Source organism: Sebastes fasciatus, chromosome 7 (genome assembly GCF_043250625.1).
Source record: "Sebastes fasciatus isolate fSebFas1 chromosome 7, fSebFas1.pri, whole genome shotgun sequence".
In the NCBI taxonomy this organism is placed as follows: domain Eukaryota; kingdom Metazoa; phylum Chordata; class Actinopteri; order Perciformes; family Sebastidae; genus Sebastes; species Sebastes fasciatus.
This window is the reverse complement of record NC_133801.1, coordinates 20328359-20346353: the sequence shown is the minus strand read 5'-3', so window position 1 is coordinate 20346353 and position 17995 is coordinate 20328359. Positions and strand designations below refer to the sequence as shown.

The 17995-nt window shown below is 39.0% G+C and overlaps 1 protein-coding gene across 3 annotated transcripts; it reads right to left on the bottom strand.

Annotated features, from left to right (window-relative positions):
* Positions 1–15133: 15133 nt before the first annotated feature.
* gemin7 (gem (nuclear organelle) associated protein 7) lies at positions 15134–17744 on the bottom strand. Of its 3 annotated transcripts, none has more exons than XM_074642116.1 (2): positions 17590–17744; positions 15134–16276 (listed from the first exon to the last, which is right to left on the bottom strand). In XM_074642116.1, exons 1-2 carry the CDS (start codon positions 17612–17614, stop codon positions 15879–15881), a joined length of 423 nt encoding a protein of 140 aa, XP_074498217.1. In that variant the 5' UTR covers positions 17615–17744; the 3' UTR covers positions 15134–15878. The 3 variants fall into 3 exon arrangements, with proteins under 3 accessions (XP_074498217.1, XP_074498219.1, XP_074498218.1); XM_074642118.1 differs by having other exon boundaries at positions 17580–17700; XM_074642117.1 differs by lacking the exon at positions 17590–17744 and adding an exon at positions 17411–17572.
* Between the last annotated feature and the right edge of the window lie 251 nt (positions 17745–17995).

Sequence of the window (17995 nt, the reverse complement as noted above, 5' to 3'; positions counted from 1 at the left end):
AATTTGATAAATTCCGGCAGGTGGGCGGTGCTTGGTATTTCTTGAACTGATCTCAACATGGCTGCCGGGTCACAAACTTTCTCATTTTACAGCTAAACAGTACACTACAAGATGTTTCTGCAAACATTTAAGGTGAGAAATAGGCATTACAGTAACAGAATATTGATTCATATTTGATCATCGCTGCCTAGTTTGACCGTTTGATCGGCGTTCACGAGTGATTGACAGCTGCTCAGAGACGGCAGGCTCCAGCTCGGCTCTGATTGGTTGTTTTCCTCCGGTCTGTGAAATCTTGCAGATGCCATTAGGAGCACCGGAGGACACAGAGGCACATGATCTTTTTCAGGATCCCTGTCTTATGCACTACTGTCAGGATATAGTGACCGTTTTATAAAAAAAACGTTTTAAAATAATATTTGCTCCAATTCTACCCACTGCTGCTTTAAACTACCTCTTTAGTGCTCATTTTAAAAAGATCATTGCTCATGATCGATAGATACATACTGTTATGTAAACTCAAGCGGCCGAAATGGGTTTCCTCAGGAGGGTGGCTGGCGTCTCCCTTAGAGATAGGGTAAGAAGCTCAGTCATCCGTGAGGGACTCGGAGTAGAGTCCTTGCTCCTTCGCGTCGAAAGGAGCCAGTTGAGGTGGTTCGGGCATCTAACACGGATGCCTCCTGGGCGCCTCCCTTGGGAGGTGTTCCAGGCACGACCAGCTGGGAGGAGACCACGGGGAAGACCCAGGACTAGGTGGAGAGATTATATCTCTACTCTGGCCTGGGAACGCCTCGGGATCCCCCAGTCAGAGCTGGTTAATGTGGCCCGGGAAAGGGAAGTTTGGGGTCCCCTGCTGGAGCTGTTGCCCCCGCGACCCGATCCCGGATAAGCGGTTGAAGATGGATGGATGGAAACTCAGACTTTTCCTATCTGACACCGTTCTGTATTGATTTGAGTGCGAATGACCAGTTATTCATTTAAAGCGTTCCACAGCACAGATGATTTTGTATCCCTGGGTCGACCCTGAGGGAGGCTCGGAGCTTTAATTTGGGATGTCTTGTCCGGCTCTGTTCGTGGGCTCTCCTGGGAGGTTAAAATGCCCCTCAAACAGCTGCAGCACCTGCACATGTTTCTCTCTGAGACAGTGTGATAAAACACAAGTCTCCTATCATACATAAAATAAAAACGCAGGCTCACAACTCATGACATGGCAGGACGGACCAGCTACATCTGGTGTGTGTGTGTGTCTGTGTAACATACATTTTGTCTTTCTGCATACGTGTGCATTCAAATACATGCATCACATGTATGAGGACGTATGTTTGTTCTTTGGTGCAGAAGTGCATGCCTGTCTGCGTTTGTGTATTTCCCATGAAGAACATACTGTACATATGTGTGAGTGTTATATATGCATCTCCTCGCTGTCTCGGAGTGTGTCAGCTCCAGATGTGCTGAGGGTCAGAGCTGGGCTGCCCTCCCCTGTCCAGATGTGTCCAGGTGTGGCCTGCAGTGTCACGCCATGCACTCCAGACTCTCCTTAAGAGCCTGAAACAGGTCAGAGGGTCAGACACATTTCCAGATTCTCTTTGAGAGAAAAAAATACGAACGAAAAGATTTCAAACATGAACTTCTGTGTGCTAAAATGAACGAGCATCTCCGGCTTGAATAAAGTAATCAAGTGATTCATCTCTCTGTTACTATCTTTGGCAGGATGTGGCCGTCTGTCCAGTCGGGACAGCTGTGTCCGTTGATATCTTCGGCAAGGAGAACAAGACCGAGCTTGAGGACAGAGATCTGGCAATTTTACAACAGGAAAAGGGCACTCGAGTCTTACATTCTCTGGCACAGAGAAATGAGGGAGATAGAGAGAGAGAGAGAGAGACTGAGACAGAACAGATAGAGAGGGGTCTATGGGTTGAAAGAGATTTCCAATAAAGCTCTTGCAGGGGGAGATGCGAAGGAGATGGAGGGATGATGAGTTCTCTGTAAGGATTTGGGCAGTTTGTGGAGGAGAACAGAAGGAGAGAGGGAAGAAGGAAGATGCACACTCCTTGTTATCTTGCCTCACTGTTTACTCAGATTCCTACTCTGTGGCCAAGTCAGCATGCTGTTGGACCGAGCCAAAGCTGACCTTTTGCCTCTGTGAACACACACACATCCACATACACACACATAACATACACGCACACAATCCTGCTGTTCTTTACATTCTGTCCAAACACCTTTTTGTTGGTGGTGCCAAAGAAAAACCAGAGAGTTTGGTTCAATTGAGGAACATAAATAAAATGTCTTCTTAATTTCGTTTTGTGAGGCCCTGTGTGAGATTTTGTTGTCATTTTATGTAAAGATGACAAATATGAATTTTGTACATATAGTATATAACTTCTAGAATGTTAAATAACCGTTGAATTAAAGTTTCAGCTCACCAAAATAATAATAATAACAATACAAAATCTTACTGAGTATCTCACATGTTATCCATCCATGCAGATAGTTTTGGTTTCAGTCTCTATTCAAACTGTTCACAGCATGTTCTGTGGAGTATAGCAACGTATCCTCGTACAACGCTTTGTATGATATCTTACGAAATGTTATTCCTCATTTTTTTTACGCGCCGCTCCAGTCTTTCCAACATAAACTTCCGTCTTCATAAGAAATAACTTGGTTAGGTTTCAGCAACAAAACTACTTGGTTATGTTTAACAAAAGATCGTGGTTTGGGTTAAAATAACTATGAAAGTGGCCTAACTTAAGTACAGAAGTTACGTGACAAATAAATCAATGTTGATGTTTTTTGACCAACCCATCACAATTACGTGAATTAAATACAAATTGATTTCATGGGATATATATACGAATTACAGTGCATTATTTTTCGTATAAAGCTATGAATGGTGTATGAGAACAAACTTATTATAGTAACTGGGACACAGGATCTGGAAAAGAGATTTTGCTGATGATTATTTTAACATTTAAATGCAATTTCCCACCCCAGTATTCCTAAGAATTACGTTAACATTGGACGATTGAGGTCGTAGATGGGTGTGTATTGCATTTGACTTTCATACAGGAGAGTGGAATTCATGTTAAGGTTAGGTAAATATAGTGGTTATGGCAAATAAACTGGCAAAGGTACGGTTAGGGTTAGGTGATTAGATTAACTGCAGGTCTGTGATTGGCGGTAAACTCCTGCATGACATGCTACACACTGATCCACCACCATGACCTCCACAGCCTTACTTACAGCCTTGCTACGTATAACACTACTTCCTGCGATGGTACAGAACATTAGGCGTAAATTGTGAGGTGCATAATTGTCCGATATGGTTGTAATTTCTAGGGATCTGCCACAAGAGGTAAAGGAGGAAATCTACTTTTTTGGAATTTGGGTGAAGTGACCCTTTAAACTGTTGCTCTTAAGTCCTGGACCTCATTTTGAGAAACATGGTGGTGGTGTATGTTATAAACATGACAACATATAGCAATACAAATAGCAAAACTGCTGAGGTAGGGGAGAACAGGGTTGGTTGTCACATTCATTAGACCTCGTTCCCTTGAGGGCGCTGTTAAAAAATGTTTCAGAACTGGGGTCAAAGTTCACCTACATGGTGATTTCAGGAGTAAGACACTTGACATTGAGGTGAGAGGACTTTTGGTGTTTTTCATATCAAAATGTATATATCCACCTTTTACACAATGGGTTTATAATAAAGCAATTATTACCAAACAAAAGTATGAAGGGAGAGCTATAGTTTAGATTTTTTCTTAGCTGGGCTACAACATGTGGTTATTAACTTAGTCACTAGCAAAAAATCCCATGGTTGGTTGTCACATGTAACTGATAGTGAGTGACTGACATAAGGATGAGTTGAGTATCATTATATAAGGATATAAATGCACTTATAGGAATGATTTTTCCTGTTTATGCTCTCCGATGTTTGGTCGTTACATTTCAATGAAATTAAACGATGGGGATGGTTGTCACAAGTGCACAAGACGTATTTGACAGTCCATCTTTTGAACAGAATAAGCTTAAAGAGAGTAAGGTTGCTCCATTCCTACCTGACACTTTAGGCTTCCATTACAGAAAATCGATTAAGGATATAGTTTTTGGGGGATTCAATTTAAAGTCAAAAGTGTGTCGACCAACCCTGTTCTCCCCTAATGATGATTGGGGTATAAGCTGCATTTCTTGTCTACTTTCTGTCCTCCCTGTTCATGCAGTGAATGAGTACTAATGGGGTAACTATATCATAACACAATGGCTGTTGGATGAAACATGAAAAAGGTGTTGAGCTTTGATATGTAGGCGGCATCATACTGTATCTTTCACAAGTCCCCGCTCCGCTTAACCACTACGTCCCTCATTCATATTCTATTTCTTCATTCCTCTCTTTGCGACAGAGTGATGTGACAGTAGAGAGCAGACAATGTCGGGTTACCCTGGTAATTTGGGAAGGAGGACGGAAGTATCCTGGGCGGGCGACGTCCCTCCTCCTTGTGCGGCGCGAGTCCCACTGATGATTCACCAGCCCGCACGACGAAGGTTGGCGACCCCAATTTGAGTAAGGCAGGAGGAGGAGGAGCGGGAGAAGAAGGCGGATGAGGAAGGGGGATAATAAGGAGGAGGGGACGGCGATGTCTACGTCAGTGGCACTTGCTAATAGGCAGATGTCCTTGTCCCTGACACAAGTAAATCATGTCTCTTGGGGGGGAAAGAATAAAAGAAAGAGAGGAGGAGAGGAAGGGAGGAAACAAGTGAGGCAGAGATTGAGATTGCCGTGTTGAGGAGCGAGGCGCTGGAGTTGGACGTGAGTGCGTGTCTAAGTGAAATTATAAGCAATTAGTTCAGCCTCCGAGTCCGCTTTTGAAATGCTGTTTTGATGAAGGTAGAAAACACGAAGGAGGGAAGCCAGAGAAGGTGAAATGACTCAGTTTAAGTGTTTTAAGCTGTTTAGGGAGAGTGGGCTGCGTTGTTTAAACCAGAGATGGAAGCTGATCTGAAGATACGGAGGAGTAGAAGAAGATCTCAAGTAAAAGTAGCAACACAACATTATCAAAATGAAACACAGTCTCACAGCAGTTCATGAAATAGTCACGATATTGAATCTATTTGATTTGTGTACATAGACGCAAATTTTTTTTCGTGATGCTCAGCACAACTTTCAACAACACGTGACGCACGAGTCAATTTCCGCTCCAATTCAAAATACAACAGAAAAGAAAAGAAAAGATCGACTTGGTTAGGTTTAGGCAAGAAACGACTTAGTTTAAGATCGCGATTTGGGTTAAAATAAAACTAGAAGTGCCGTAAATTCACTATGGAAGTTCCGTTATAAAAACGACTTACTTAGCTTTAGGAAAAGATCGTGGTTTGGGTTAAAATAACTCTGGAAGCACTGTAACTTAAGTACGGAAGTTACATAAATCAACTTTGACTTGTGGTTTCACACGGGACACGAACACCGGTCTCCTGGGTGAAAGTTCTGTGTTCCTGTGTTTTTTGAGCCCACCCATCTAACCGACCTCCTACCTATGCAGCGTTCACAGATCTTTATACTTCCCGGTTCACAATTACGTGGATTACATATGAATTGATTTTGTGCTGACCATCACAAAAAAAAAAAGGGAAATTTGTGTATATGTACACAAATCAATGCATTCAATTTCGTGACTATTTCACGAAGTGCAGTGCGACTGGGCTGAAAATTGTTATTTATTAAGTAAAAGTCACAAGTAAAAAGTAATGCGTAACTACAGCATAGAGGCAGGAGATGTAAATACTCAAGTAAAGAGAAGAAATACCACAAAATTATAGTCAAGTACACCACTTGAGTAAATGTAGCACTGGTGTTCAGCAACATCCCTTCATCCTTGTGAGAAACACCTAAAGTTTAAAGGAAGTTTAAAGGAAGATAAACTTTCACAAGTATGTGATCTTCCTCCTGATTAAATAGCTCTGTAGCAGACAACCACCTCCTCTGCCAAGGCAGCCTACCCTTTACAAACACCATCATTCAACCTCCCTCACAAACACCATAAGCACATCTCTTTAACAGCAATGTAGTCATTTAAGGTCATGGAAACATTTCTAAAGGAATTTCTGCTCGCTGGAGTGCTACCATATGTTTTCCCACATAAGATGCTGATAATAATAATATGATCCGTTTTGAGAGTGGGCACACACAGCAGAAGTCAGGATTGGGTCTGTGCCTGCAGCCGGTTCCAACGGGAAACCACTTCTCAAATACCGCATGACTACTTCCTATTTTTGTCTAATTAAAGGATTGTTGCACTGAAATGGAAACTGCTTCAGCAGCAGGCACTGGCTGACCAGTGGCTCTCCAGTTTCAGTGCAACCTGTGATTCGAATCATGTTTTAGAGATGAGGCAGGAAGTAATTTCATGTAAAAACTACTGAAAATGTGAAGTGGGTTTTATTGAGCCTGACCCACTAGGCCTACTGGATATAAGATAAAATAAGATGATTAATAAGATGATCAATTTGAATGGTTCACTTGTGGAAAAATTACTGTTGCACTGTTGAACATCAATAGAATATAGGAAAATGTAATAACAAAATGACATGAACAAATACAAAGTAAAGATTATATAAAATTAAAGTCCAGATTGTAAAGACAAAAGGAAGGGGAAAATATTTAAAAAAAAATTGTAACAGTAAAACTAACCTGAGACAACACATAAAAGCAGAATCAGTAAATAATGAATAGATAAGCTACACAAATACTGTATATGAGATACCAAACAAAATATAACTATGTTTTCATTAGTGTATAATCACCTGAAACTAAGAATTGTGTTTTCGTTAGCTTAGAATGAGCCCTCCATATCTACAGTATAGCCCAGAACGGACAAACCAAACACTGGCTCTAGAGAGAACCTTTCACATTTTTACGATACCTGAAGGCCACCGTAGTTCTCCGACATCCTTGTGAAACTATTGTACCGCCAGCCGCCGACTTCCGCTGCTCCAAAAATAGTGTTATTATGGTAAGGATGGCCTCTGAGCGAGGCGAACGGCGTTACCACGGTTTCGCACTCGGCAGCTCACGTAAACACAGGGAGGCGTGAACGGAGGGGTAATCAGTTGGTTGCAATCTGAAACCACACCACTAGATGTCGCCAAATCATACACACTGTACCTTTAAATGCTAATGTAAGCATGCTAACATGCTCAGATGCGACGATGCTAACATGCTGACGTTTAGCAGATGTAATGTTTACCATGTTCACCATCTTAGTTTAGCGTGTAACATTTTCTAACTTGCACTAAAAACAAAGAACAGTTGAGGCTGATCTCAATGTTATCAGTTTTGCAGGTGTTTAGTCATAAATCAAAGTATTGGACAAATGAAAACTTTGACCTGATGATGGTAGGCCTACTATAGGAAAAGTCAGAGGATCACAAAAGGGATTACGGATCATCCTGAGGGGAACATGAATGTCTGAAACAAATTTCATGGCAATCCGCCCATTAGTTCTACAGTATACTGTGTATACAGTATAGTTATACTTTGCTAAAAAACACAAATATCAACCCCATGGTGGCACTAGAGGAAAAGTCAGCGGGTCACCAAAATCATCCTCTGGGGACCATGAAAGTCTGCATAATATTCAACGGCAATTCATCCAGTAGTTGTTGAAATATTTCAGTCTGAACCAACACGCCATCTCTACGGCTTAAAACAAACGTCATTCACTAATTAGGCATTTAAACATGTAAAACACAAGATACACATTTGCTAAACTTTCCCACAGTAAGACTCACAAACCAGTCAGCGAAATGTCAGCACTGCCACTTCTGATTGGTCAGGACTAATGGTCACAGTAGGTGAATTTATCCAATCAGTGCTGATATCAGAGGGTCTTCAGCATCACAGACACTAATTAGCCGCATCTTCCTGTGTTTACTCCTGTGGGAAAGGGAGTGGACCACGATGGAGTCTACAGACTTATAGATAAATGAAGATAACTGTAATCTCACTCTTAATGAGCACTTCCCTTCTCCTCCCACCAACTCACATATGTCTTCCTGTCTAGACTTGAGTTATGCATAATATGTGTCCCCTTTTCCTTACGATGCTGCGGCAGCATCTTGATCACATGCACAACTCTAGTGTCTTTTCATATTGGACATTTACAGTAGCATTCACGGACCTCACAGGGTTGCAGGTCATAATGTCGTGACTGACTCACATAGTATTTGACAGAAAAACAATGCTTTGATTTCTTCAAGTTGCCTAAAAGCATGCAAGTGTTAAAACGGATTAAAATTCAAACATTTGGCAGCTTCATGCAAAACCAGCTGAATATGCTGTTGCATTCACATTATAATCACCCTAAACACAAATAAAATGTAATGTTTGTTTATGTTCAGTGGGGTCCAGCTGGCATGCTACCCTGCCAGCTTCTTTATCTCCCTGGCCACTTGAGTCGGGGAAGTGATGGCGGCCACACAGCGCCTGGTCCTCACAATCGCTGGAGCTCCTCCAACATTCCCCCCCGGTGGCAACTCAAACAAACCTGGGGACCGACTGTGACTCAGCCATTCCTCTCGTGTCTGCCTGTCTGGCTGCTTCGACATCACCTCTAACAGTAAACATCACCATGCAGTCATACTTAGATAAATGTATTCATGAATGATTGTACCATATGCATTGACGTAGATGGAATTTGTTCTTATTGTGGTAATTGTGGTAATGATTTTTACACCATACTTGTGATTATAATAATAATAGCGACAATGTCTACACATAATGACGAGATACAAATTACGAATAAAAAACAAACTAAAGCTCCAAAAACACTCCCTCATAAACTCATTCACTATTCCCTATATAATGCACACTCAATAGTTTAGAGTACTCATTGCATTGTGGGATTGTTTGCAGTTTTCTTTCCATTATGAACATTTATGAGGGTACTATATAGTGGATGAAATTCACACTCAGAGTTCAAACTCTCAAATAAAATAGTGGAAAGTAAATGTAATGCACTACATAGTGAATAGGGTGTGAGTTCAGACTCAGACTAAGCGTCTGCGACAATATTATCATGCTGTTGCAGCTATATAGGGATGATTTTGCAGGTATGTAGTCATAAACCAAAGTATTGGACAAACCAATTTTGACCTGATGATGGCGCTAGGCGAAAAGTCAGGGGATCCCCAGTCATCAGGATACTGTACCTCGGATCCATGAATGTCAAATGTCGTGCTTATACATTGAATACATGTTGAGAAAGTAAGGACAATTGGAAGGATAATTGAAAATGTTGACCTGTTGGTGGCACTATAGGAAAGATCAGGGGGTAATGAAAGTCAGTGGGATTCACCCTCAAGGAACCATCGACGTTTCTACAAAAGTTGATGGCAATCCACCAATTTTTGTTGAGGTATTTCAATCTGGGTAAAGGACTAACAGACCGAAGTTGCTATCCCTAGAGCAGCCTGGTCTCTCGAAAAATAAAGTCAGCCTACAGCGAAACTGCATTGTGTTACGTTTTGAGGGAAACTTATTTTTTCCCGGATTAAATTTTTTTTTACGTAGGGCCTATCACAATACGTTTCTCTAATCATCGTCCACGTACGGGGGATGTTGCGTGTATGAGTGGGTCAAACAAACACAGGACTTTCACCCAGGAGGCCGCTGTTCATGTACGCTGTTAAATGAAAAGTCAAGGTTGACTTATTTTAATTTACGTCCGTAACTTCAATAACGTAACAAATGTACTTACTTTAAGCCAAACCATGTTTTTTTATTAAAGCTAACCAAGTATTTTTTTTGCTTAAATATAACCAAGTAATTCTGTTGAGGTTTTGTTTTGTTTCAATTTACAACGTTAACCTCGTGTAAAAAAATAGGGCTGTCAATCGATTAAAATATTCAATCGTGAATTCGGGATTAATCACAATTGTCCATAGTTAATCGTGATTAATCACAAATTAATCACACATTTGATATGTGTTCAAAATGTACCTTAAAGGGAGATTTGTCAAGTATTAAATACTCTTATCAATGTGAGCAATATGCTTGTTTATAAGTATGTTTTCTTTAGTTTTCAATCACCTGAAAATAAGAAAAATTGTGTTTTTATTACCTTAGAATGAGCCGTTTATCTCTACATAGGGAGCGGGTCCTCTTCACAGAGCCGGCCACCATGTTTCCATGCCCAGAACAGACAAACCAAACACTGGCTCTAGATCGGGCCATTCACTTTTTCATGTCGGCCGCCACGCTTGGCACACGGTAGAAGTTTCAGTTGTTTCAAGTTTCAATCTGCAACCTCACCGCTAGATGCCGCCAAATCCTACACACTGCAACTTTAATGTCATTGTTTGTGCTGTATCAGTCTGATACAATAATACCTGAGCTGATACTTCTTCCATGGAAATGAATGTCACGTGAATCATCATCATCTCCTCCATCATAATGAAACACACTAAAAATACATTATTACTGCCCAATTATTTTAATCTGCTGGCAGGAGTTTTGGGCAAAAGGGTGATTAAGTGGTTTTCTAAGTTATCAGACACTTAGCAGGAAGTGAGAGAGGGCCACAAACAGGAAGGAGCGGAATGTGCTTCCTGTTGGCCAGCGGTGTTATACAGGGCAGATTCCTTGTACCATCATAACTGACACACACACACACACACACACACACACAATACACATGCTTACTAAGAGGCAGGAATGTTTTTCCACTCAAATCAGGGAGAAGCAGACTGTCAGGAAAGACAAACAGTAAGAGTAGATAACATTGAGACAGTGTGTCCCCGTGCACAGCTACAAATTAGAGAACATGACTCCAGCTCGAGCTCGTCAGAAGAGATCATTCTTATGGCTGATCCACTTTTAAAACATTTATTATCACTAAACTGTTCATATTTTAATCTTTGAATTTCTCTACAGTAGTGGTGTGAAGACACTCTTGATAAACTTTATGAAACTTTTTGTGTCTCTGTGGTCGTTTATGATTAAAAAAAAATCATCAAGCAGAAACAAGCTGTAGTGTAAACACAATAAAACATTAAAGTTGCAGGCTAGAAAAACAAAACAATAAGCTGAAAGATGCTAAAACTCCCCATAGAGCTGTAGGGAGAGCAGATCAGGGCCAGCTCTAGCCCTTTTGGTAAAGGGTGACCAGCGCCCCCCAGACTGGGCGCCCTGGCGCCTATATGGCCTATGCCTTAAACCGGCCCTGAAGCAGATTGTGATAATATTACTTGCGTTCATCACTAGGAGAGACCCCTTTCACATTATGCACAGTCACTTCATCCTTTGTTAATATAAAAAATATTTATTAGCAGCTTTAAAGTTGGCAAACACAAAAGAAGCATATAAGAAATAGCAGTATTTGGCCAACATCATCAAATTAGAAGTTTGGACCACATTTGATTAATATGTTTTTTATAAAATTCTATATGAACTAAAAAAAAACAGCAATACTAATTAAATAAGTAAATCTTACATCCTGCCCCTCTTTGCTTCCTTTCTTTGTAACTGTATTTATGTTTTTTAAAAGTTGTTTGTTGATGCTGTGTCTCAGTATATGTCCTCATTAGTTGTCTTTTATTGTTTTAATGCTATATGGTGAAGCCACAGACAATTTCCCAATTAAGACACTAACTATGTGGTACTAATGAATTATAAGTTGATGTTCATTCAGTCGTTTAAGATGAATTCAGATCTGGATCTACTTAAGTAAAAAATAGTAATACGACAATGTAAAAGTAAATTATTAGACTGCAAGGGACTTAATGGTGTTGCTGGTTTAAGTGGAACTAATTTCAACTACTTTATATACTGTTGGGCAGTTTCAGCTCAACAATTCATCATATTTCATTGGCTGGTCATGGGTTTTGTATGTCAAATTTTAGTCTGCAAAGTAACTACTGTGCAAGTACAATTAAAAAAAAGTAATCGATAAGCATATATTTATGTATAGTATGTGTTCCTGCTGATGTTATGGACACTCAACACAGAGGTGAGAGTGAGAACTGAGGGAGCACGCCTGTGTATATGAAATTAACATTGGTTGTCCTTGAGGGCTTCCTGATTGAATCACACAGGCTCGATGACGTCATGCGAGGTTTAAGTCATATTTCGGATTAGGGAGGGCGAGAGAGGAAGAGGGAGAGGGAGAGAAAGCGAGTGCGAGGGAGGGAGGATGAGTCACTGCCTCATTGATGACTGTCTCCACTGAGTGGTCAGATAATTCAGGTACAAAAAGAGACACAGGCACAGCACGACCGCCTAATGGCACTCAAATAAAATGACTTATTGGGAACTCGCAAAATACACCTTTTAGTAAGATTAAATAGTATTGATGCCCCCTCCTCCTCCCCATGAGGCCGGTGCTAAACAATGATGAATCCTGCTCTTCTGTTTTATTTATGACCAAGGATTTAAATAAGTGACTATAATGAATACCTGTGCTGCCATCAGGCATGGGCTCAGTTTTGGCTGTGTTAGATTACTGAAACATTCAGGAAGAATGATCTGATGTGCACCTGATCCATCTAATACCTCAGTATATTTGAGGGTCTATTACTTTGATTCTGGTTAATAGCCCACTCTCTAAATGTTTTGGATCTGTGACTGATAACAAAATTAATTTGTAGTTCCTTCTGGTGTTTATCGGTTCAGATTTTACAGAAGTTCTGTATTCATGGATGGATTATTGAATGGGCCTACTGGTCACAGGTCCAGGGCCCCAAGGGCTCTCGGGGCTCGTATGCCCGAAGCTCTGTTTGATGTGACTTAACATTTCTTGTTGGAAAGAAATGACTAAACACAAAATTACTACAAAAAGACGCAAAAACCTACAGGACCAAAAATTACTACAAAGACACATGAATTGGCCACAAAGAGATGCAAAACCTCTCAAATAGACGCGACAAGACACACAACAACTAAACATGCAAAACAACAACAAAGAGGCACAAAACAATTAGAAACGCAAATCGACTACAGAGACACAAAATGACTACAAAGACACGTGAGATGACCACAAAGAAATGCACAACTACCTCAAAGAGATGCAACAAGACGCAAACAACTACAGACATGCAAAACAACTACAATGATGCAAAACTACTACAAAGAGATGCTAAATGACTACCAAGAGATGCAAAACTACAGAGACGCAAAACAAATATAGAGATGCAAAACAACTATTGAGATACAAAATGACTACAAAGAGATGAAAAACTAAAGAGACACAAAACAACTGTAGAGATGCAAAACTTCTACAAAGAGATGCAAAACAACTATAGATTTGCAAAACTACTACACAGAGATGCAAAGCAACAGAGACGCAAAACGACTACAAAGAGATGCAAAATGACTACAGAGAAGCAAAACTAGAGACCCAAAACAAATATAGAGATGCAAAACTACTACAAAGATGCAAAATAACTACAGAGATGCAGAAACAACTATAGAGATGCAAAACGACTACAAAGAGATGCAAAACTACAAAGCAAAACAAATATAGAGATGCAAAAAAACTACAAAGTGATGCAAAACTATATAGACACAAAACAACTGAAAAGATGTGAAACTACAGAGACACAAAACAAATATAGAGATGCAAACCTTCTACAAAGAGACACAAAATGACTACATAGAGATGCAAAACCTCTACAAAAAGACACAAAATTACTACAAAGAGATGCAAAACTAGAGACGGAAAACAAATATAGACATACAAAACTACTACATACACACAAAACAACTACAAACACGCAATACTACTACAAAGAGATGCAAAACTACAGAGACGCAAAACACCTACAGAGAGATGCAAAATGACTACAAAGAGATGCAAAACACCTACAGAGATGCAAAATTACTAAAAAGAGACACAAAACAGCTACAAAGAGAATAATACAAAAATACGACAGGACGACGATCCCAGCTCAGGGACGTCTTTCTCACGAGCCCTTCAGTTGGGCGGCTACTTGCTGAGACGGTTGCATGTTTTCGTATCACTGCAACACCCTGCTGCCCACCTTTTGACAGCCACCATATTAGAAGAATCTGACATATGACTTTCCTCTTGTTATCATTCATTCATTAAAGCCTTTTTAGCATATATAAGCATTATACAAACATTTAATAAATGGTTTATAACACACTAATGTAGTTGTAAAAAGATTTAAGGACATTTAAGTTGTTTATTAATGTACATTTGTCAACAATTACAACTACGCCCATGAAGACATTTTATATCATTACAACTGTGTCTTTCATAGATATTTGTTGACAAATACATTAACAAACACTTATCTGCTTACAACTACATTATAGTGTATTATAGACCATTAATCTGATGTTTATATCGTGCTTATATACGTTAATTAGGGGGACTTGAAGGAAAGTGTTTCCCAGTTGACTAATTGTACAGCAAGAGCTTCATTAACATTTTTTTTTTTAAATCTGCCATTATTGTGTTTAGGGTTGCATTTAATGATTATTTTCATTATCGATTAATCTACAGATTATTTTCTTGATTAATAGTTTGATCTATAAAACGCTAAAGAACAGTGACACAGTTTCCTAGAGCGTTGTCGTTGTAGAGGTGTTGTCGTCAAAAACTCGGGAGATTCAATTTGCTACAATGTAAAACAAAGAAGGGCAGCATTTTTCCTAATTGCAAACCTGAAATCATCAAATGGTTTGGGCATTTTTGCTTGAAAATTTATCCAAATGATTACTCGATTATCAAAACAATTTCAGATACATTTTCTGTCGATCGACTGATCGTTTAATCAACTAATTATTGCAGCTCTAAATGTGAACCTGACCAAGTTTGATAAAATAAAAGACCCAACACTGGTCATACTGTTGACAAAGAGATACTCTATTAGAGTTATGGACAACCATGTCCAAGCAGTGCATAGAGGAAAACTCAATTTAATCTAGAAATTAAATTATTTTGTTTTTAAAACGATTACGAAATATGATATAGTATTGATGGATGTGGTGGTCTTGGGGTTACACACATCAGTTACAAGGTTTTTTTTTCTTAAGCAACATCAATCTTTATCAAACAGGAATCTCTTCAGGTGTCTCGATCATTTTTCCAAACAAAACACAAAATAGACATTGAAATACAAAAGTGGTTAACTCAAAAGAAACGTTTAATGCAATGTTTCATTTGCCTCAGTTAAAGAATGAAATGACAAAATATAAAACTTGCCAACTCGAGTTCCAGCACAGTAATAACCTCTTTCTGCATCTCACAAGGAAGATAACAGTGCTGACAATCTACAGAAAGTCTCAGAGTGTAGAGCAGACATACTGATAAATTGTGATGTAAGGTTAAATATTGGTTTGGTTGTTTGATTTCCTGCTCTTAAAGGCTGCAGCTTTCGAACTTAGTAGCTCAACTTAGTTGTTCTAGCTGAAAGAAATGACCTGCTCAGCTATTACATACAGTTGCTTTCCAGATGTTATTGTGGGTAAATATATTCTGAAAGCACTAATAGTCAAACATCATATCATCAGAATTTTGGTCAATGCTTTGTCAAAAATCTGACATCACCCAATACTACTGCAAACCTTCACATCTCTCTTGAAACACAGGCATACGACTCCCTCTTGTGCTGAAAAAGTGGGACTACTCGTCAGTGTTGGACTTTTGAAAGCAGTCACACAGAGCAGATTGATTGGCTGAGCTATACAGACAGGATTGAAAACGGCAATGTACAACCGCACCTGCAGAAATATAACCAATTTTATAAACTGTTTGACAGTGTGAAAATAGAGCTCACTTACAATAACAAATGAGACTCCCAAGTGCCTCTCATCCAAAGTAACATTTTCTATTTAAACAGGAAACAAAAGCCTCAAGAGTTCATGCATCAAAAGTGAATGAAATCACATCCTGACACCTGATCAGGGCCTCTTTTTGCACCCCGATGGGAGTGTGCAGGTCCGACACCTGAAAGTTCAGCACGTCAATGTCGGACGCTCCAAACGTGGCCTCCACCTTCACCCTCTCATGCATGTGAAACTGAACCTTCTTGCTGGTCATGGAGAGGAGACATCGGAGGAAACTCTCTCTCAGCACAGAACGGGCGTGCTGCTCTCTCGGCAGCTGCTCGCCGTCCGCGTCGGACGCTGCTGAAGTGGGAATGGAGGTGCGACAGAGAGCGATGAAACGGGGAGATTTGGGGTCAAATCCACGGCTGTTGGGGTCAGGTCCTTTTGGCAGGCGCAGCACAGACACCGGCGTTGCCATGTTGGGTCTTTCTGCCAATACCAATTAAAGAAGAATAAAAACCATTAACAATAGCTAGGCAATACGCCTACTATAAAGACACTGTACCTTTTTAAAAACATTTATTGGGCGTATATTCACACAGATAACCAACAAATTTAAATCATGAACTGAAAATAAGGATTTCGTGTTTTCTGTCATCCTTTTAATCTATTACAAATAGGGCTGTCAAAGTTAATGCGATAATAAGGCATTAACGCAAATTAATTTTAATTAATTTTTATATATATATATACGTATATATATATATATATATATATATATATATATATATATATACATACATATATATACATATATTTGCTTCTATAGTTACCATATACCAAGTACTTCCTTTATTATTATTATACTGTATATTATTATACATACATGTATATATACACATACATGTATATACATACACATATATATATCAATATATATCAATATATATATATCTATATATATATACACATACATACATGTATATATATATATGTATGTATACACATATGTATATATACATATGTATGTGTATATATATATATATGTATGTATACATATGTATGTATACATATGTATATGTATATATATATATATACATATGTATGTATACATATGTATATGTATAAATATATATATATATGTATATATACATATGTATATGTATACATATATATATACATACATACATACATACATATGTATACATATGTATACATATGTATATATATATACATATGTATATATATATATACATACATACATACATATGTATATATATTTATCAAGCAGCTTCTCACAGGTAAAGATTTACTGCTCTCTCCGTTTTATTATAAATTCAACAACTTGGTTTTTTTTTAACTGTTGTTCAGACAAAACAAGAAAATTTGAAGCAACCCTATAAAATGTAAGTCACACGTTTAACATCGTCGACATCAGAGAACATTGATAATGTAGATTATAAGTTACAATAAGCTGCACGTGGCTACATGTTGTTAAGGTAGTAAACAACGTTATAGCTTGAGCTGCTGGTACTGTAGGTGGGAACGTTAACCTGCATATGTTTGACATTTAACATGGGATATTGTATTAATTAATGTGTAAAGTTACTTGACTTTACTTACTTTGAGTTAGCAACTTAGAGCATGTTGATACAGCTGATACAACATGTCCAAGTTGACGTCATAAAGTTACTAATGTTAAGGCAGCTTTCTTCCTCACAACAGTGTCTAATGCAGTGCTATAGTTTAATCAATGATGCACTAACGCTTAACCTTTGTTGTTTAAATATACATGTACTCACTGTTTCCTCCAATTATCTGCATCATCAGCAGCAGTTAGCACAACAGCTAGGATACAAGGCTTCTTCTTCTTTGAGGTTTATTGGCGGATGTGCAAAGCAGCTTATAGGTGCATTACCTCCACCTGGTGGACTGGAGTAGGGAGCAGTAGATTGACAAGAACAAATAGTACGTGCAAAAGTATTCAAAATATACTTAAAGGGACTGTTTGTAAGAATCAGAAATGCTTGTTAACAGCGACACCTGTGGCCGCTAAGTCAAATAGACATGAACGAGCATCGCTCAAAACAGTGAAGCGACACTCGTCAACTAAAACCACAATATCACTCTATATTTCAGCTGCTTGGCAGTAATGTTAGCTGACCAGACGAAGGTCTCTTCATGAATCACTGCTGATCCTAGTGTTGG